We start from the raw sequence: 22,651 nt of genomic DNA, 5'->3' as shown, positions 1-22,651 counted from the left end.
CTGCCCCCCCTTTTAACTAGATCAACCCAACCAAACCTCACCCTTCATCCCTCCAGTCTGAGCTGAGAGGATGGGTGATGACACCGAAGACCAGTGTCAGGCTGGTAACCAGGGCGCAGGTCCTCTGTGTGTGCCCAAGCACAATGCCCAAGGCAGCCCCTCCTTACCAGGTTCCTGGTGATGTATTCACACTGTGGGAGATCTTCTCTGAAGGCCAGGGTGTATCTGCCAGATCCTGTATCCCACTGATAACCCTGTGCTCCTGATCAGCCCTGCCCTGTAGTTTCTGTATAGTACAGATTCTCCATGTCCAGCCATTAATGGCCGCCTTCACTGTGCCAACAGGGTTCTGCATTCGACCATAAATGTCCTAGAAGTCCGTGCAGACTCGGGTTGCTCAACTACTCCCTCTTTTTTTATTTCACAGCCCAGCTTTTCTGTCAGTCTTTACCATACATCTGCTGTTCTGTTTGTGAACCAGGAAGGTCAGGATGAGCATATACTGGTCTGCTGAAGTATCACAGCCACTTGACAGAGGAGGACACGCTCCCCAGTCATTACACAGTTGGGAAGGGGGGGGGGGGGGGCAATATTCTAGGGTGACTGTCTAAACAACCACATATTTCCCACCCCCTTCCGGGCCTTTGCTTTAAGGTAAGGGCCATAGAACAGCACTGATCCTAAAAAATGATAAACATCAACCCCACATTCCTGACCCTGAGAAATCCTCCCTTCCCACAGACTCGCCAACTCCAGTTTCATTCTGTCCCCCCCCACCACCACCAGTACTCCCACAGACTGTTCTCACATTCCCACTGAAGCACTGAATGCCCTCTGCTAAATCATCTTTCACCTGCTCATCTTCCCTCATTTATATTTAATTCATGGTTGACGACTACCCAGAATACCCCCTCTGATGGGCAACTATAGCAAAATATCCGATCAGATGTTTTTGAGTTTTCTGTTTCTGGGAAAGCTGGGTAAGTCTTGAATAACACCTTGTTACACAGATGGCCACAAGTTTGCCAGTCTGGAGTCTAGAAAAGCGGAGTGTGGGAAGGGGGCACGTGTGGCGCGTGTGGGAAGGGGGCACGTATGGTGCATGTCGGAGGGGGTGCATGTGAGGGGGGGCACGTATGGCTAGTGTGGCATGGGGGCAAGTATGGTGTGTGTGCGAGGGGGTGCATGTGGCAGGGAGGCACGTATGGTCAGAGGCTCAGTCATCCTCTGGCTTCCTGCGCTCACCTCCTGTCATTTGAATATGTCAGAACTGATGCAAATAGATTTATAGATGGATCTGAATAGTAAAATGTCTTTTGGTGAAAGGTCACAACTTGCGATGTGCAGATGTCACATATGTAATTACCACTATACCCCAAAACACCCCACACTAAAGGACCCCCATACACAGTGGTTAATAGTCTGTGTATGGGGAGCTCCCGACTCTCCCCCTACAGATATTAGAGGAGAGGAATGGGACGGCTAATTTTGCCCAATCCTTTTGTTCTGGGAGATGAGCCTTCACCAGAGGTGTCTGATAGCGGTTTTCTCCCCTCTGCCCATTGAGTACACATGAAAAGATGGAGTGGTTAGCTATGTTACTGTTTCACTCCAGATTTATCATAAAAAAAAAAAAAAGTCTCAGACACTCCAGTTAAGGGGGTGGTGTAGAAAAACTTTGGTGCAAAGTACACCAACGTCGGCTCAAGGAGAATTGACTTAAAAAATGACCCATCTTTAACCTCTGGTCCCGTCCTTGGCCGGGGTCCACCTCCTTGGCGCTGTCACCTAAGTAGAATCGTTAATGACCCCTGTTCCCCAACTGTAACTCGGCCGTCCCCTGCCCCTTTACCCTATCTGTAAACCTGACTCCCATCTTTACACACATGCCCCAACTCTAACACTCAATGGGGGAGATTTCTCAAAACTGGGGTAAAGGAAAACTGGTTTAGTTGCCCATAGCAACCAATCAGATTCCACCTTTTATTTTTCCAGAGCTCCTTTGAAAAATGAAAGTCTGAATCTGGTTGCTCTGGACAACTGAGCCAGTTCTACTTTATACCAGTTTTGATAAATCTCCCTCAATCTTTTCTCTGTTCTCTACTTGTCTCCTTTATCCCAACTGTAAGGGCTCATGCACACGACAGTATGGCTTTTTCAGTGTTTTGCTGTCCGTTTTTTACAGATCCGTTTGTTTCCGTTTCCTTTCCATTTTCCCATATGGCATATACAGTATACAGTAATTACATAGAAAAAATTGGGCTGGGCATAACATTTTCAATAGATGGTTCAGCAAAAACGGAACGGATACGGAAGACATATGGATTCATTTCCGTATGTGTTCCGTTTTTTTTGCGGACCCATTGACTTGAATGGAGCCAAGCACTGTGATTTGCGGACAAGAATAGGACATGTTCTATCTTTTCATGGTACCGGAAATATGGAAATACTGAAACGGAATGCACACGGAGACACCTCAGTTTATTTTTATTTTTTTTAATTAATGGTTCAGTATATGTTCCGCATACTGAACAAAAAAAACGGCCAGTATGCTGAACGCAAAATACTGTCGTGTGCATATGCCCTAACCCTCAGCTTTGTCTTTACTCCAGATTTAACCCCCAGCCCCCTCTACCACTGCGCTTCATATGTAACCCCTGCCCCCCTCCCCTTCACCTCTCCCCTGCCTTCCAGCTTCTTTCAACAGTCACCATTGTGACCTCGTATACTAAAACCTGTTGGAGTAGAAGTATTCAGTGATGTGGCACTCCCCAACTTCTCCACCCCCCTGGTAAATCCGGTTAATCCCTAATTGCCCCCTTTCCTTTACTCTGCAAGTCGCTCACACCCAGTTTCTGCTTCTCACCTAGCACTCGCTTTTCCACTGGAGGCTTTACCTCTGAGGCGTCTGCGCAGCCCTGTTTCCTCCTACTATATATACAACCTCCGTGAACATCCCGAGCCCCTAGGGGGGTAACGCCCACCAGTGGTTACAACCGTCCTAATTATAAATTTAGACTCATTACAGAACCCAAATGTTTAAAAAGTTCTACTTCATTAAACATCTCTACAGGGCTAATTGGCTTCAATGCGTATTACACGGATACGGTTTATTATGTATCATTGTATTGTAACGTTGTTTTATGAAACAACACTGTTATGTCCAACACTTTCAGTTGTTTAGATTTTTATGCCCAGTAAGATTCTTTCCATTTTGATAATCCACAAAATCTGATAATCCGGGCCTTGTTTCCAGCACAAGACTACAGTATAATGTGGAATTTCACAAGAACTGAAGCAGGCGACTGAGCATATAGAATTAATTAGGAGACTCCTGATGGTTCTTTGTCCTTCGCATACTTCCATTTATCCAGAATATCTGGAAATGCAGGTGCCTAGTAATTCCCATTGATGCTGGATTAGGCCTCTTTCACACAAACGTGTGCGCTCTGTGGCCGTATGGCAGACCCGCAATACACGGGCACCGTTCCGGATGCGGACCCATTCACTTTAATGGGTCCGCAAATCCGGAGATGCGGAAAGGAACCCTACGGAAGCACTATGGAGTGCTTCCGTGGGGTTTCGTCCAGTACTTCCGTTCTGCAAAAAGATAGAACATGTCCTATCTTTTTGCGGAATTGCCGGATCGCGGACCCATTAAAGTAAGTGGGTCTGCGATCTGCTGCTGCTGCCCCACGGTGGGTGTTCGTGTGCAAGAGGCCTTAGAGGAATTTTACTGCATATTTATTTATTTTATACATCGGTCTGATTTATCTCTGAACAGTACCAATCCAATAGATTCATCTGTTCCAAGGCACAACATGGCCCACGCCTCGCTGTCAACTCCATTGAATAAATTGTCTCAAATTATCATATCTGCACCATGTGGAGGTGGTGACTGGTTCCTTTCATCCCCACGGAGTCCAGTGGAGGCCTCCGTTGGGAAGAAGGCGGCTCGCGATTTTTCAATCTAACATGAGGATGAGTGGCCCCCTTGTTTGCTATCTCTGCCATGTATCATGTACCTCGAGCTCACTGCATTAATGGTCTCGACTGTTCTATAATTCATGGCTGAACTAATCTGACCAGCGCTATCTCTGGTTAACCGTTGCCTTCCTGACCGTAAAAGGAGCCTGGCCCTCGTCATTCTCCAAAACGTAGTACTTTTTGTGTTACATTTCATTTACGTTTCCGGCAGCACGCGTTGTAGACGAGGCTGTGACAAGTCCAACTTGGGCACAGATAGATGATATAATAAGATGATGCCATTGGATACAATATAATAGGGTGGCACATGTATCAAGATGCCAACATAATGTTTATTGAGGGAGTTGATTGATATAGAATCTACCGCCCCCCAAATGCGGTAATCAATCTTCAGGGTATGAGATTTGTCTACAGTGGAAATGATTTTCCTATAAAAATCCTGAACCTAGCAATGACCATTTCCATGGAACATCACCATCACTCCCAGTAGGAAGTGCGCGGCCCATCACTATATCCGCAGCTGGTTTTAGACAAATGTCATCGTGCAGGTAATGGTAAGAACTGGGTTCTGTTCCACTATGGAAAATGTACTCTCTCCTTCCACCCTTCACTGAGTGGGCTTGGCTAATGCTGACTCAAACTGTTCTGGGCACAAGCAGATCACATGCGTAGAGCAGTGTTTCTCAACTCGTCCTCGGGGGCCCCCCACCCTAAGGAAATCCTGAAAACATGACCGGCTGGTGGGCCCTGAGGACTGGAGTTAAAGAACACTGGCATAGACTACACCTCGATGCAGCACGCTAGCACCCCATGGTATTGTAAGCAGAGGTACATTTAAGGCCCTTTTATATGGGCTGATTATTGGAAATGAACGTTTGGATGATAATTGGCCAGAGCAAATATTTGGGTGAAAGTATTGTTTCGGGGCAGCAGACCATCCTGGGTAAACAGCCATCTGCTGCCCAGAAACAATGCATCTGTAAGAGGATGAGTGATCGCAGAAGCCATAGCTCGTCCCCACCACACAGCAGAGGGGAATACACTCGCGAACAAACGATTAGTTCTTGAGAATTGCCATTGACTGTGTAATGGAGCCTTCATACTGTAAGCTCTTTGTCACAAGAAGCATCTGTGTTGGTCCCATGTTCATATGTGCCTGCGTTTCTGAGAAAAATGTTGTTTTAATATATGCAAATAAGCCTCTAGGAGCAACGGGGGCGTTACCGTTACACCTAGAGGCTCTGCTCTCTCGGCAACTGCCGGACCCTCTCCACTTTGACAGAAAACATCATTACACCTTCCAGGCCTTATCAAAGTGCACAGGGTGTAGTAGTTCCAGAGAAAGCAGAGCCTCTAGGTGTAATGGTAACGCCCCCGTTGCTCCTAGAGGCACATTTGCATTGAGTAAAACATAATTTTTCTCCGTAATACGGGCACATATGAATATGGGACCAACACAGATGCCTTCAGCTGCCAAGAGCACATGTAACAGGTCAGCCAGTGTCATGGGTACAAATCTGCTGAATCTGATGCTCTTTAAAGTGGGAAAGGCTGACGTTGCCCTGAGAATACTGAGCTAATGGATGGCAATTAGAGCACCAAAATAATTGAGTACTATATTTAAATGCACTGGTCCTCTACTCAAGTCCAGTCCTTGTATGGGGAACTGGTGACCAGGAAGCTCTTGTCCATGAGGGCCGGCCAACACATTTATCTTCTGAAACTCATTGATATAGTGCAGTTCTACCCAGTATGGTGTCTTCCTTTCTAGATCTCAACCATTTTAAACTCTTCTTGTCCCCCCCCCCCTCTCTCAGGTGATGACGTGACCGTGATAGAGCCAGGCAGCTCTGACAGTCGGGAGGAACGTATAGACCTGTACTCACAAGGTGAAGAGTCCTTACAAGGCGGGGAGCCCAATTACTTACCTCACACACTGAGTCTGGAGAAAGATGACAATCGCCAACAGGTCTCCAACGTATCCAACCTGCGCAGCGCCCTCCTGAGTAAAAACAGCCTGCTGTCCCTCAAGGCTGACGTACTGGGAGAGGAGAGTTCTTTGCTCTTTGAATACCTGCCCAAAGGTACCCACTCGCTCTCTCGTAAGTTCCTCTCTTCTTTGTATGTCCTTCTCGTCTTTCCTAAATCGGTGGTGTGATGGCCAATGCTTTAAGGGTTGATGCCACCAAGAACAGTCAATTACAGGAGTTCTAGCAGTGAAACTCCCCTTCCAATACTAGACAGGTGCTGGAGGACCTCTGTAAGGAACCAGCACCTTCAAATGTAAACCCATCGGTGACATTCAAAGCCTGGAATAATCCATCACTGAACCAAACGGAGAGCCGATAAGATGGCCATAATTCAACACTTTTCTGAAATTGTGTTTGGGTGAAAATAACCTTTTATAAAGAGTGACCATTGAATCCATTATTGTTAAACCTCTACAGATTCCTGTCTAGTATTCCTGTCTGGGAGATGTGACTTTTTCTTGAGCTTCTACTGTGCTCTTATTTCTATATCCTGACATTTTGTCGTTGAATTTATTACCCAGGATATAAAAAACATGGCTTCTTCTTAAAGAAAAAAACAGCACCAACTGGTTCACAGGTAGTGTGTGGTAGTGCAGCCAGTCCCCATTCACTTGCCATACGCAGCCCGTAGACAGGTGTTGTGCTGTTTTTGGAAAAGAGCGGCCATGTTTAATGTTTTTAATGAACATGAATGCAGCACATAACTGATAACACAAATCTGATTATGTTTTATATAAAATGTGAAGAACTTTTTAATACGGCTGAGTTGGGGTACTTTCACACTTGCGGCAGAGTGATCCGGCAAGCTGCAAACGGACAGCATTTGTAGACTAATGCGGATCTGTCTCACAAATGCATTGCAAGAACGGATCCGTCTGTCCGTTTGTCATACGGACAAACTAATCCGTTTCATTTTTTGTTGTTGTTTTTTCTTTTTTTAATGCCGGATCTGGCACTTATACATTCCTATGGGGGAAAAAAATGCCGGATCCAGCATTCAGGTAAGTGTTCAGTTTTTTGGGACGGAGAGAAAACTGCAGCATGCTGCGGTATTTTCTCCGTCCTAAAACGCCAAAAAGACTGAACTAAAGACATCCTGATGCATCCTGAACGGATTGCTTCTCCATTCAGAATGCATGGGGATAAAACTGATCAGTTCTTTTCCAGTATAGAGCCCCTAGGACAGAACTCTGTGCCGGAAAAGAAAAACGCTAGTGCTAGTGTATCAGTGCTTGAGAGTTAGGCTGGGTTCAGACCTGAGTGTTCTACAGCGCGTTCCTACGCGGTGTAAAACGCTCAACAGGCAAGAACCAATGATTCCCTATGGGAATGGTTCTCACCTGAGCGTTTTACAGCGCGTACGATCGCGCTGTAAAACGCCCCAAGAAGTACAGGAGTTTCTTTGGGGCGTCTTGTCGCGCGTTCACGTACATAGACTTCAATGGAAACGCGCGACAATGGGCGTTCGCTTATCTCTGTATGCGCGATTGCAAACGCTCGTACAATCGCGCATACAGAGCGTACGTTCAAGTACGCTCAGGTCTGAACCCATTCTTACTGCTGTGGGACTTCCGAAAGTAGCTCAGCTACTTTTGGAATTTCAATTGTGGTGAATGAAGGGTGGCCGAGCATGCGCAATGTGCACTCTTTTCACTTTGAGGTCCATTCTGGAGAAAGGACTGGGTCCCCAGAAGGAAGCCGAATCTATCTTTGCAATTATGTCATATGTCATATATGTTTGAGGTCCTCATGACTGCATCTCCTCTACTCTTGTGTCCCTATGACAACACTCCTCGTCTTTGATCTGATTGTTCAGTTATATTATTAATATCAATTACCACCCATATCTCTTTCCACACATGTACTGACTCAAGTGTCTCTATACAAGCAAGCTAGGGTATGATATGGATGGTCAGTTGGACAGGGCCAGAATAAAACCAAGCGTGGAATAACATGCACCATATAAAATTCTGTTAGTTGTTGGTGACTTGGCTTTTTCCTCTGATCTGCATTAATAACATGTGTGAGGTGTAAAGTTTGTGCCTCCCCTCCCATCATTTACTCTGTGGTTCTGCCTGACACCACCCAGTTTTTACAGTCCGTCCTGCTTTGATGTTGGCCTCTCCACTGGTGACGTCACCAGTCCAGTAATTCACCCATCAGTCATGTACATAAACAGTCTATTCATCATTCTTTTCCTGGAGTAGAAGGGGTTAAACGTGTCACCAGCTCGGAAAAATGGCCGCTTCTACTTTGCTTTTCCGAATTTAGCAGGGTTGGTTCATTCTGAAAATGGCTGCCGTTGTAACCCGAAAAATGAAGAAAACTCCTTTACATAAGTGACTGCTGGAACAAAGACCTCGCAAAACCATATATTGTATGTGCAATGATATAACACAAAAAAATGGCCACGTGCCGGAAGGTGGTGCACAGTGGCCCCTCTCATTCGGTTGCCTGCAGTGAGGCAGTAGTCGGTGGCCCCCTGGGCTCGCTCTTTGCATTGAAGGCGTCCTGTACGGTTATCTGAGGACACCGATTACATGGCGTGGTGTGTGATGTCAGATATGGCACTGGGCAGGACGAGATGGGAGGGGGAGAGAATGTCTTGATGTATTGCTGGAAACAGCTAAGACAATGCGTATTAAAGGGTCAGCCTATACACACGGGCCAGGTCTTCTCAGCAGTGATACACCCCCTAAGCCCTCCATGAAATGATGCATTTTGTATGTGGTTATTGCTGTAAATCCTGAGCTGTTCTCCTTCTCTCCTGCAGTCAATGAATTCACGGTTATCCGAAAGAAGTTCAAGTGTCCGTACTGCAGCTTCTCCGCCATGCACCAGTGTATCCTGAAGAGGCACATGCGGTCACACACTGGGGAGCGGCCATATCCCTGCGAGATCTGCGGCAAGAAGTTTACAAGGAGGGAACACATGAAGCGCCACACATTGGTAAGAGATGGGACTGAGCAGCAGCCGGTTCTCCCTGATACAATGTAATGAATTGGGTAGGGGGAACATTACATTGAACTCAGTGTAAGGCCATTCAGAACACCCTGTACAATGCTTAATATGAGTTCTCACTATTATATTCTATGCTGAAAGCGCAGCTCATCCATACGAAAATATACATGCATGTTCTTGTCCATTAGGGGCAGACTAATAGTAACTATATTCTTGTATAGGGGACAGTAATATAGTAGTTATATTCCTGTACTTAGGAGGCAGTATTATAGTAGTTATATTCTTGTACATAGGGGCAGTATTATAGTAGTCATATTCTTGTACATAGGGGCAGTATTATAGTAGTTATATTCTTGGACATAAGGGCAGTATTATAGTAGTTATATTGTTGTACTTAGGGGGCAGTATTATAGTAGATTTTTTTGCACATAGGAGGCAGTTTTATAGTAGATATTTTCTTGTACATAGGAGGCAGTATTATAGTAGTTATATTCTTGGACATAGGAGGCAGTATTATAGTAGTTATATTCTTGTACATAGGAGCAGTATTATAGTAGTTATATTCTTGTACTTAGGAGGCAGTATTATAGTAGTTATATTGTTGTACTTAGGGGGCAGTATTATAGTAGATTTTTTTGCACATAGGAGGCAGTTTTATAGTAGATATTTTCTTGTACATAGGAGGCAGTATTATGGTAGTTATATTCTTGGACATAGGAGGCAGTATTATAGTAGTTATATTCTTGTACATAGGAGGCAGTATTATAGTAGTTATATTCTTGGACATAGGAGGCAGTATTATAGTAGTTATATTCTTGTACATAGGAGCAGTATTATAGTAGTTATATTCTTGTACTTAGGAGGCAGTATTATAGTAGTTATATTGTTGTACTTAGGGGGCAGTATTATAGTAGATTTTTTTGCACATAGGAGGCAGTTTTATAGTAGATATTTTCTTGTACATAGGAGGCAGTATTATGGTAGTTATATTCTTGGACATAGGAGGCAGTATTATAGTAGTTATATTCTTGTACATCGAAGACACTATTGTAGTTATGTTCTTGACAATAAAGGGCAGTATTATGGTAGTTTTATATTTTTTATATAAATTCTTTTTTTGAGCCAAAGCCTTCTCTTGGCAGGTAATATACAGTGGGGGGGGGGGGGGGGGGGGGTGACAACAAGGATAGGACAAAATTCTTATTGTAAATTGAAGATACCATCGTTGTGACTGAAATGTAAGCGTATGACAGCAGTCTCGGGACATTTTAAAGGAAATGTGTCACCCAAAATTTTATTTGCCAGTTAAAACCAGATAGTAACACATCTCCTTTTTTCTAATCTGTTTCTATTTTCTGGTTGTAGATTTTTCTTTAATTTTATTTCCTGAACATTATTATGGGGGGCGGCCATCTTGCCTGTTCTTAACAGTATTTACAAAGCATAAAAAAATTGCATTATGGCAGCCCCATGGGCCATAGACACTGGTCAGAAGGGGAACCTATTGACTTCTATGGGAGAGTTTTCTGGGCATGCTCTGTGCCCTGTGCAGAGGTCATTGTACAAGGAAGGAATAGATGAGCTTTGACAATCGCCTACTGTGAATGGTGGATCCTGTCTTATCTGTACACAGAGGTGATGTCATTACAGTCAGGATTAGAATGAGTCAAGTGAAGTAATCTGTACAAACCAAGAAGTGGCGCCAAATATTAGACATAGTGGCCAGTGGAAAAACAGTAGGATTTTTGCTTTTAGCTTAAATATAAAAAGTGACATTAAAAATAACATTAAAAATTATTTAAAAATATATGTGCAATTTACGGACAGCACATGGCACTATGATAGAGATACCTATTTTTGTCCGCAATTGCAGACAAGACTAGGGCACGTGCTGTTTTGCGGGGCCGAGTAATGGAACAACGGATGTGGACCGTATCTTTTGTGCCTCATTGAAATGAATGGGTCCACACCTGTTCATATAGTCGTGTGAATGAGCGGTAAAGGTGCTGTATACAGCTGACCAACACGGCCTACTCCCAGCCTTCTGCAGATTTGAGGTCACTGTGAGGAAATGGTGAGACCCATCTAGCCTCATAGAGGGATTGTCAGTAAGAGTCTTCATTACCTTGCTGCTGTCAGCCATTGTTCCCTGGAGCTTTGCAGCCATCTATACCTCCCTGCAATCAGTTTTTTTTTTTTTTTTCTTCTGCTGCAATTCCTATTTCTGCCTTTTGCACAAGTATTTGCACGCAGGGACTCTGTCGCTGTCATTCACACCCGTGACCCTTAAAATTAATCTTTCATTTCCATGACAACGAAACAGTTAAGATTTTATCATTTACTATGGTCATATGGTCACACACATTAAAAATCATGGCTGGCTTTTACAAAATCCCTATATTGTGGAGAAGGCTGGGGACAGGCGAGGTTTTCTCTACATCATTACAAGCCAAGATCATCTGTGCCACTATATCCCTAAGCTTACAGGGATCCCCCTGGGACAAATCGGGATAATAAGAATCTAGGGCAGTGGCCCCCAACCTTTTTTGCACTTAGGACCAGTTTCATGCAAGACAGCTTGACCGGGGGAGGTGGGGTACACTGCATGTCACACTGAAGGAAACCCAAATGTTAACTTCTATCGCATTGGCTGGTCAAATCCTTGCTCCCCTGCACTGCTGCCACCCCTGTGTCACACTGTACATGAGCCAGTAGACTTCCTCATAGCGTACCCACTGTGCCAGCACTGCATGATTCCATGGAGTGCCACACACACTCCTGCAACCTGTGGGCACTACAAGTTGCAGCCTGCCCTATCACATCACGGTGATACACGTACAAACTGAAGTGTGTTACTTAAACCTGGGCGAGTCCTTTAGCTACTCTTCATAATCCACCGTCACCTTCATGTCCCCGGCCTGTCTCTCCTCGAGGTAGGAACAGGCACGTGGGCCAAGCAAGATCTGTGTGCAGAGCCGGACAGGAAGAAGGTAATGGTGTCTGCTATGTGGCGCTTCTGCACATGTTCCCTGCAGTCAGCGCCTCCGGATCTCCCCCCCCCCCCCCTACAATGGGTATGGTTCCTGTCCCTCCGGTCGCCCCTGCCGCCTTGTATCAAATTATCCATGGCCCGGTACTGATCCGTTGCCTGGTGGTTGGGGGTCACTCATATAGGATATCTATTCTATGGACCCAGCTCATCTGTCAGGGTTTCTGTAGTAACAGACATGTAAGGGGTCAGGTGCAAACTGCACCCTGTTATAGAGGCCAATATAATACATAGGACGCACTCCACCTTCTTATCCAGCATTATACAGAGGGTGATACGTCTGAATCTACTGGATTATACTATAAAATCCTGACCCAGAATAACTCTCACATCCCCCCATGTTACACTGTGGACAATGCATCGCAAATACAGGATCCTTTCTGGGTCATTGTTTCGTTGAGGCTTCCTGTTCCCTTTTTATAAGTAGAGGTCATTTCTGTATGAAACACCCCCCCTTGGTTACAGATCAGCAGTGCTGAACCGGTTGCCGGGATGGTCAGACTATTTCCTCCTCGCTGATCTAAAAGCTGCCGTGTCCGAGGGCTGGAAATGGGTCACTGCTGGGCGGCTGCTTCCTGTGTAGCAGATGGGTCACATGGAGACGGCCCCGTATCCTGTGCACTGCATGGGGCTTTGTAGCTTGCCCACAATGCAGGAAGCCCAACTCCATTTTTACTCCTGTATTTGTGACTGCTGAGGACATACCCGCTTATCGTGTGCCCTGAATTGTGTATGTAGAGGGAGTATCAAGATAATCCGAGGCAGTTCCTGTAGAGGAAATTTGTATATATGTAACAGTATCTGACCATTTCGAAACAGGGCGTTTCCATAAAGAAACCCCATTATAGTAGTACAGTTCATTTTAAAGGGGTTTTCCTGGATCGGCATATGGATGGCCCATCATCCTATTTAGTAGCATGGGCGCGTGGTAAGATGTAGGGCGTGCAGTCATACAGACCAAGGGAAACAATAAAAAGGCTGCAGCACTCACATTGCTGACAGTCGGACCCCCACCATTCTGATACTGATGGGCATTCCTAACAATAGGCCATCAATATGATCAGCCAGGAAAAACCGGAAGAGAAGACAAGTTCTGAAAAGGAATCTTATTCTTGGGAATACGAGGAGAGAATGTGACCTAGTAACACCATTCTAAACTAGACATTTCCCAGACTGGACAGGGCATTGATATTCATGTAGCCGGAGTCCTCTGATTCATGTTGGACATTTTATAAAATTATTCTTGAGATGAAGCACAAATTCCTTATTCTGCTTAGGCTAGTTTCAGACAAGCGTGTTCAGTCCGTAACCAATGATCCGTGCGACGGCTGCATTTTCCGGACTGACCGCAGCTCGGCTGACCCAAACTCACTTTATCATAGTGGTCTTTGATGCTGTTCCAGCCTGACCGCGGGTCTACTGTACCATACTCACAGCATTTTACATCACTGTAATACAGTTAGTCAGCTTAGCTGCAGTCGGTCCAGGAAATGAGTCTCGCACATTTTGTGGACCGAACATGCTCATCTCTTGCCCTCGGAGGAACGCCTTTGTTGTGTGACCCCCTCCTGAGTTGCCAAGTGGAGTGGGGGAAAGGAAATGACTGCTGCACAGGATTGTCACTTTTTAAGCCTCCAATGTACAAGAATATAACTACTATAATACTGCCTCCTATGTATAAGAACATAACTACTATAATACTGCCTCCTATGTATAAGAATATAACGACTATAATAATGTCCCTATGTGCAAGAATATGACTACTATAATACTGTCCCTCTGTGCAAGAATATGACTACTATAATACTGTCCCTATGTGCAAGAATATAACTACTATGATACTGCCTCCTATGTATAAGAATGCAACTACTATAATACTGTCCCCATGTAAAAGATGGCTTCTTTTATACTGCCTCTTATAGACTAGAATAATACTAATACTATAATACTGCTCCCTATGTACAAAAAATACAATTACTGTAATGCTGCCCCCTTTGTACAAGAGTATGGATGTGAGTACATAGAATATTTATCTATCAGGAGTAACTTCTAGTTCTCCTGTTATTAGGCTATGGTTTATCAGTATCATACAGATGTCTATGGGTCTTCCTGCTGACAGCTCTCGCCACTCTATACGGTCCCATTAAATTTGCATCACAGAGCGGGGAATTAGGGTTTGTGCTGCTTTATGTCTTTAATATAGATTATTTATAATCTGACTAAATTAATGTTAAGATTTTTCAAAATACATAACAGGTTCACTTAAAACACCGCCCCTCTCAAGCCCCTAAACTTGAGCTGGTTCCTCAGAATGTGGAAATATTGTTGGATAAGGGACATAAGAGGAGCGCCATGGAGCACACATATAGGAGGCTTAGCTGTGCCAGTTCTGCCACAGTTGTTTCTAAGGAATAATATTTGGTTGGACACTTAGCAAAAAAAAAAAATCATCAGGGATTGATAAACTCAGCAGATTTTATGACTTAATTCACAGAGAAATGAGGCAGGAATTAAATGACACTTCCCCCTTAAGACAAACTAGTGAAGAATAAAAGTATTTCAGAAATGTATGGGTCAATCATTTATGCGCTGGGTGGAGATGGCCACCATAACAACAGAGTCTGGAAGACGTAGAAGATCTGAGGGACGAGTTAATGATCAATCTGCCACAGTGACTCCCTGAGGTATATAGAGGCGGACACACCTTAGTGACTGCCGAAAAGAAATGGTCTGCCCTCTGCTGGTGATAGTGTGCTACACCAGGAAAAATTGGTTTCACCCTTGGCAACAAGTTAGACAAAAATACTTTTTCATGACACCTGAAAATTTAGGTTTGCACACAATTCATCCAAATCCTCCTGTCTCATACAGGGATCCAGAAGGCTCGGGTAACAAGTGCTGTTTGTAGAATCTTCCATCTTTGGAAGATTGTGATGTTCCAGCACTGGTGTGCATAGAAGCGAAAGGGAGCCTCAGCATCCACAGGGATTGGGGGTACTGAGCAGTGATGGAGTTGTTAGGTTTTGGGTGGAGGTGTGAATGTCTATGCAGCCTGTAGCCCTTGTTATTAGCCAGCTGTGACTGTAGTGCTCTTCAATGGGGATGTGAGCCGAATCATGGTCCCTGGTTTACATGTCCATCTATAGGTGCTCTTTGGTAAGATCTTACAGTCCACATCTATGAACATCAGGGCGCTATGTTAATTTTAGGGTCTTGGCATTAGTATGGTAAATCGCCGTATTCAGACATGTCTCATTTACTCCCATTTCGAGGAAGGCAGGTGACAACCTCTTGGGAGCACCTTAAATTGGTTCCGATACTGGTTGTCGATTGTAGACAGTGCCTGAGGACAATTCTGGTGGTTCCCCCATCTTCAGGTCCTTCAGTTTGCTATGACGCCGTTATCTGAGGTAGTTGCATGTCTGATTTTGAGCTCCTGTTCCTGCTGTAGACGGCTCTGTGTCTGCCGGTGTTAACCCTCCCCTGCTCAAGTCTCAGGGACATGGCCCCAGTACTTCTCCAGACTCATTACAGAGCGCTGTCTCACGGTTGCTATGACAGCAGTGTCGGCTCCTTCTTAGAGTGTCCTCTGCTGTCATATAATTGAACAACCATCTGTCTCCTCATTAGACTGGGCCACGTCTTGTTCTCGTGTAACCAGAGCCAGCCCGGGGGACAGTCTCACTGGCGCTCTTCCTCAAGGGGCACACACCCATCTGTCTGTATGAGGGCACACCGAGCGTAAATAAGCACAACTATATTAACAGGAATTGCGTTCTAAGTGTCTCTAAACTTCTATATCTTTATATCTCCAGGTCCACAGTAAAGACAAGAAATACGTATGTAAGGTGTGCAACCGGGTCTTTATGTCTGCAGCCAGTGTGGGCATCAAGCATGGCTCTCGAAGACACGGAGTGTGCGTGGACTGTGCAGGCCGTGGAATGGCCCGGGGGAGCCACTCCCCAGACGCCATGTACGCAGGAGAAGGCCACTATCTGGAAGATGTGGACGAACTGAAGGTGGATGAAGACATGGGTGGGGAAGAAGAGGAAGATATCAAGTGGAAAGATGAGGCGGAGACCTCACAAGATGATGTCATACTAGAGGATGATGAGATTGAGGACTGCACGCCAGATGTCAGCCGGGGACCAATTAAGGAATTTACTTGGATAGCATAGGTTTTAGAGTGGGCAAGAGACAGGAGCCCCTAGGAAATATTTTATGGGGGGTGTGAATGGAGTAAGTTTAGTCTCATGGGGGAAGGGGGATGATGGAACCCACTCCCCTTTACACCAATGTGATATCACTGGAGAGGGGCTGGTCATGTGCTCTTTATGGGTCCGTGTGTCCTATGAAGACAGTATCTAGGCGTACTTTTTATTTTTTGGGGGCAGGAAACTGTTAAAGTAGAAGCCCTGCCGTCCTCAGTGGAATACAGGAAAGGTGATTAACTCGCCCTTCCCCTCGTGTTATCCACAATGTACAAAGTCTCATCTCCTCCGCTCCATGACACGGGCCTCCAGTGGTGGCAGAGGGAGCAGCGGGAGACATTCCCAGCAAGAGGACTTTTTTTTAAAATTAATTTCACCCCTGCATCCCAAATACTACCCCCACTCCACCCGGCATCACCTTCTCTGCATGCACCCGGCTCCCGCTGGTGGTTATAAAAGTACACATATTTTCTTTTTTCCCCCCAAAACTGAGGTTTTTAAGATTTTGTAATTGCTGAACACAATCAGTTGTATGAGGTGCCCCCAATCCCAATACTTAAGACCGGATGCCACCACCCATTAGCACTTTGGCTCACATTCTGGATTAACAGGCGCTTCATTTGGACTTATCAAGAAGAAGATAATTTGTGTGTCAGAGCCATGGCCTGCCTGTATCATCCCCATATATCCCATTCATAGTATGGATGTGCAGCTCTGTTCTTCTACCCCCTTACCAAGGATCCAGTGTGCAGCAGACGAGGGCAGGGCGTTCAGCCTGGTAGAATGAGCTCCCTGTGGGTACAGCACATGTCATAATAACACAGGAAAGGAACCAAAAATCACCGCCCTGGGGAGTTGGCTCTCACAGCCCTTCCCCCATAATTACATAATAATTATATTACCAACGCCATGTTAGCTGCAGCTGGCTGACCACGTGCTGAAGATTTAAGGAAGATCAAATGGGGGCTAAGAGAGGGGGAGGGGCGCCCAAGATGGCCACAGCCTCTGTATCTGCTGTTCTGAGTCTATTTATAACCATTTCCCCTTTTGCATATTTTTTTTCTGTAGCCAGTAAACCCCCCACCCCCTTCCTGTGCTCCCCCAGACAGCAAGGGGGAGGAAGGACGTGAGTCTGCTAATGAGAGGTTCCTGAAAACCCAGAGCCAGGCTTCCTGCAATGCTGGGATTTGTGGTGCAGTCATGGGTTGATATGACTCCAGAACCAAAGTTAACCCTTGGAGTCCTGGGGGGAGGGGGAACAGTATACCATTTCATAAACCATGCATAAACTGGAAGCAATTTTAAATTACATTTTTATATTTTTTTTTTAAAGGGGGGGGGTTTCCTTCCAGGATCTATAAATATTATTTGAATATTATATTTGGGGGAGAGGGGTTGCTATGAGTGCTGCGTGTATGCTTTTCATATATATTATACATATATTATTTATTTTACCACCCCTCCCTTTTCACACACATTTCCAAAAATTGAAAACTAAAAAAAAAAACTTTTGCAAGACTGTGCAATGTTGATTTATAATTATTTTTTGTTGGAATATACTATATTATATTGACTTTAAGAATTATTATTATTATAAACTTGTGTTTGTGACATTGGAGATGTTTTAATATTTGGGTCGGTGGGATTCGGAAGGGGGGGCAGGGCAGGTTTTGCACTTAACGTGCACATCATTCCTGGTCTCGGTCGTGAAAGGGTTAAGCTGGCCGAGTTAGATTTAGATATAATCGCAAATCAATCAGTCTAAATAAAAATACAAAACTGCTGCTACCTCGGCCTGTGCTGTGTGTGAGTTTCTGGGGAGGAGAGTACCTTACGGGGATAATATTTACTTACCGCACCTGTGCCCTACAGCGAAAGATCCTCAGTTCCCGCCACCTGCATGGCTGGCCCAGGGAGGGCAGTGCCAATCGGCAATGTCTGACCAGAGTTCCTTCAAAATACTAGTACCCATAGACTGCAGATTTATAAGTATGTATGGGGTTGGCTGGTTTCCTGTATTGATGACCTACCCACAGGATATCGGATTGCGGCGGTCCCACTGCCAGCATTCTGAAGATAGGTCATCATTATAGGAAACCAGCCAACCCCTTCAAATAAAGGGGGTTCTCTCTCCCCACCTTACAATTGTACGCAAACAAAGCATCACCATTGTAGAATGAAATGTTCTGCAACTTTCTAAGATTCTTTGGTTTAGAGCCAAACTATTATCAAGACCTCTGCTTACTATAAATAATGGAAACATTCTTGTTTACAGCTAGAGGCTGAAACATGGTCCTCATCGTGTCCAACTGACACGGCAATACCCAAATCATTACAAGAGAAATCTCTTGGATACACTGCAACAAGTCCTGCAGCTGTGTAAGGGTATGATCACACTGGGTGACAAGAACTGAGGTTTAAAGAGGGTCGTGTCATCTCAGACTTCGATGGCAGACCATTCGGATATGCCATAAAAGTCAGATACGTGCAGGTCCCGCCTCTGAGACCCACTCTTTTCTCCAGAAGGTGAGAGCTCGGTAAGCTCTGTTAATTTCTATGGGCTATTTTCAGCAGTCCCACAGAAATGGCGGGTGGACACGCATTTTCGCTCACTCCGGGGTCCCATTTCCTAGCGATATGCCACTAATATGTAAAATGAGACAACCCCTTTAAACCTCTGGCGCTATATATATATATATATATATATATATATATATATAGAAAAACAAAGAAATCCAGCGGGAGCATCAACCTAGGTGTGGGTGCACTATCCGGTATAAGGTGGCGGCAATACCTCAATTGTTATAGTAGCAGGAAAGTCCAGAATGCACTCCAAGATAAAAGTGAAAAAAAGTGATTTATTCACCCATAACAGGCATAACTCGCGAGTTATGCCTGTTATGGGTGAATAAATCACTTTTTTTCACTTTTATCTTGGAGTGCATTCTGGACTTTCCTGCTACACTATATATATATATATATATATATATATATATATATATATATATCAAGAATATTTTTATTCACTGATGGCAAGCAGAGATCTTTAAAACAATTGGTCTATTCATTATTTTGTACAACTTTTCATTGGATATAAATCCAGCCTCTGTTCACATCAGTCCAATGTGTGTGCTTACACTTTGTAATATGTTCTGTGGCAGTGCATGATCTCCCCCCAACATCCGCTGCCACGCCATTTGCACCCTATATGTCTGTGGAGGGGTAGCCGTGCGTCTTCTAATCTGTTACAGACAGCCGTTTGGTTATTTGACGAGGTGGAATGGAATTCACCATCACTTTGGGTTAGGAAGACTTAGGCCTCTTTCACACGGGCGTTGCGGGGAAAATGCGCGGGTGCGTTTCAGGAACACACGTGATTTTTGCGCGCAAGTGCAAAAAATCGTGCATGTTTGGTACCCAAACCCGAACTTCTTCACAGAAGTTCGGGCTTGGGATCGGTGTTCTGTAGATTGTATTATTTTCCCTTATAACATGGTTATAAGGGAAAATAATAGCATTCTGAATACAGAATGCATAGTAAAATTGCGCTGAGGGGTTAAAAATAAAATAAAAAATATTTTAACTCGCCTTAATCCACTTGATTGCGCAGCCTGGCATCTCTTCTGTGCTGTGGAACAGGACCTGTGGTGACGTCACTCCGGTCATCACATGATCCATCACCATGGTAAAAGATCATGTGATGACCGGAGTGATGTCACCACAGGTCCTGTTGCTGCACAGAAGACAGACAGAAGGAGATGTCGGCTACGCGATCAAGTGGATTAAGGTGAGTTAAATTATTATTTATTTTTAACCCCTCCAGCGCAATTTTACTATGCATTCTGTATTCAGAATGCTAATATTTTCCCTTATAACCATGTTACAAGGGAAAATAATAATGATCGGGTCTCCATCCCGATCGTCTTCTAGCAACCGTGCATGAAAATCGCACCGCATCCGCACTTGCTTGCGATTTTCACTCAACCCCATTCATTTCTATGGGGCCTGCGTTACGTGAAAAACGTACAAAATAGAGCTTGCTGCGATTTTCACGCAACACACAAGTGATGCGTGAAAATCGCCGCTCATGTGAACAGAACAGCCCCATAGAAATAAATGGGTCGGTATTTAGTGCGGGTGCAATGCGTTCAACTCGTGCATCGCAGCCGTGCGGAATACTCGCCCCATGTGAAAGGGGCCTTAATGTCCAAGGGTGCATTTACACCAACAGATTATCTGACCAATTTCTGTCCAATCAGACCAATAGTTGATATGAATAGCAAAAGATCTGTGTGTGTAAATGGCCATCTGACCAATGATTGGTCAGATAATCTGTAGGTGTAAATGTCCCCTTAGACAGTAGACACACCAGAGAAATATTTCACCAATGAATGAGTTGACCCCCAAAACCATTTTTCTACAAATCTATAGACTTAGGAGAAAAGGATCACAAATCCCCCTTCCATCCAAGTGCTACAGTGATTCATCGAACGTGACGATGGGCACAATGCGTCCTTTCTCCAAGCTTGTGGCCGACTTCTCCCTGCACGATGCAGCCTGAAACATGGAGAACAGCACAGTAAGTTCTTGACATTTAAATCCAAAAGCCAATAAGAACTCTGAACCGAAAACCAAAACATTACCCATCATGCCTTAGTCTTCTGATCCTGCTACATCACCGCCAAAGAGGTCATCTGGGCGTTCCGAGTAACTAGCAAGTCCTTTGTATGCAGACATGTTCTGCTAGGATGTTATCCAGGAAAAAAAATGCGTCTGGGTTGACTTTTTTTTTTTGCACATATTTTATCAAACCATGTCCAAAATTCTGTATCTCTATGTTGGCTACCTGCTAAAATTTTGCCTATAGCTGCCACAGAGAGCTATATGGTAGATAGTAAAGTACCTATCCTGATCAACTGGAGAAGTATTTACAATTGGCTCCACCTAGTGGTGGCTGCAGGAAGAATGTTATCATGAAACGGTCCAGACAGAGAATGTCGCTCTGTATCACAAATATGGCATTTTGACTGCTATAAGCATATTCTATAATTAATTACCACAGAATTTTGAACTCGAAAAATGTGATTACAGAACGACAGATTAAGGGGGAAAAAAGTGAAAAACCTCTAGGACTTAGTTACTGTTCTGAAATATTCAAGTAAGTTACTGGACATATTCATAGAATATATTTGATGATGCTGAGAGTCTGTATCTGGAAGGAAACACAGAAAACCAGTAAGTACAAAAAAAGAAAAATCTTTAATTTCTTTTTTTTTTTCCACCAGGATAACTGACAAAAAGTTTTAGCTCTGTGCTTGGCACATTAGTCTCCATGAGGTGGTGCTGTGTGTATACTGTCAGACAGTCACAGCTGTGCATATGGAAGAAACAGTTGCACAGCCTGCACCCTTCCACTACATTTCACACGTACAGTTTCCCCTCTCCCACAGGACGCTATGCAGGCAGTACTACAACCCCCCTCCTCCTGTGCACACAGCGCATGGTGCCCCTCCTGCAGGCCACAATATCATCCTTAGTGCACGAGAGACTCTAGCTCCCCCCATACCTATCTATGGCATGTTTTTCCAGGCCAAACTTAGTGCAAATTTTTTTTTTCTTATAAAATAAAGCTTATTCATTACTTTTTGCTTCATGTAACTTTGGAATGTGCCTCGGACGCTGCCTGGTGCTCTACCCCTCTCTGTGCAATATCTGCTATGCTGCCAAGCAGCTCTCTCACACAATAGCCCACATCACACATGGCATGATGGCACTGTACATCTCCTGTGAATCATACAGACAACACTGCCCCCGTCAGTCTTGTTTTGGCATGACGACCAAAAAATAAAAAAAGGAAGGTTAAAAAAAAGAATAGAACCCACTGCAGTGCAATGTATGTCTGCTGCCATAAGTAGTAGATATACTGGACACATACAAGATAAAGGGGGCTTAAAGTGGTCACATTAGATGGGAGCTGGATGTGATGAAATATCTAGCTACATCTCTCCATATGCATGCAGCTTCTATGGGGTGAAAAGCTGACCATACACATTAGACTGCTGTCAGCCAAGCATGCATGTATTCTGAATGAGAAGAGTGCAGCGGGCCGCTGCTAGACACCCGAGGGATCAGCAACGGACATGTTGAACCCCGACTGCCTGATATCTTTTTTTTTTTCTCTCCCACATCGGTGGGAGAATCAAAAGGCCCCATACAGGTTAGATGTTCCCGACAAAAATCGGCAGGTTTATCAGGTGTATGGTCAGCTAAAGAGCAAACTGTGTGACATGGCAGCGGCTGCAGATTGGGTGGTGATCCTCTAATGGCAATGGCTGGGTAGAATGCATATAACAGGCTAAGTCACTCTACTACATTCCATCCTCTATACATAGCACTGCCAACACCGCCATCTA

The 22,651-nt window shown here is 44.6% G+C and overlaps 1 protein-coding gene across 4 annotated transcripts in view; it reads left to right on the top strand.

The window, feature by feature from the left end:
- The window catches only part of ZBTB46 (zinc finger and BTB domain containing 46), a 37,761-nt gene extending 19,735 nt beyond the window's left edge, over positions 1 to 18,026 (top strand). For 3 of the 4 annotated variants that reach the window (XM_044297548.1, XM_044297550.1, XM_044297549.1), the window contains 3 exons: positions 5,805 to 6,089; positions 8,791 to 8,966; positions 15,843 to 18,026. In XM_044297548.1, coding sequence (XP_044153483.1) covers positions 5,805 to 6,089; positions 8,791 to 8,966; positions 15,843 to 16,205 — 824 coding nt within the window. In that variant the 3' untranslated portion in view covers positions 16,206 to 18,026. The remainder of the gene's footprint in view (positions 1 to 5,804; positions 6,090 to 8,790; positions 8,967 to 15,842) is intronic. The other variant, XM_044297551.1, reaches the window with a different exon arrangement.
- The last annotated feature ends 4,625 nt before the right edge of the window (positions 18,027 to 22,651 follow it).

This window comes from Bufo gargarizans, chromosome 6 (assembly GCF_014858855.1).
Source record: "Bufo gargarizans isolate SCDJY-AF-19 chromosome 6, ASM1485885v1, whole genome shotgun sequence".
Lineage (NCBI taxonomy): Eukaryota > Metazoa > Chordata > Amphibia > Anura > Bufonidae > Bufo > Bufo gargarizans.
This window is presented reverse-complemented; position numbering and strand designations above follow the sequence as displayed.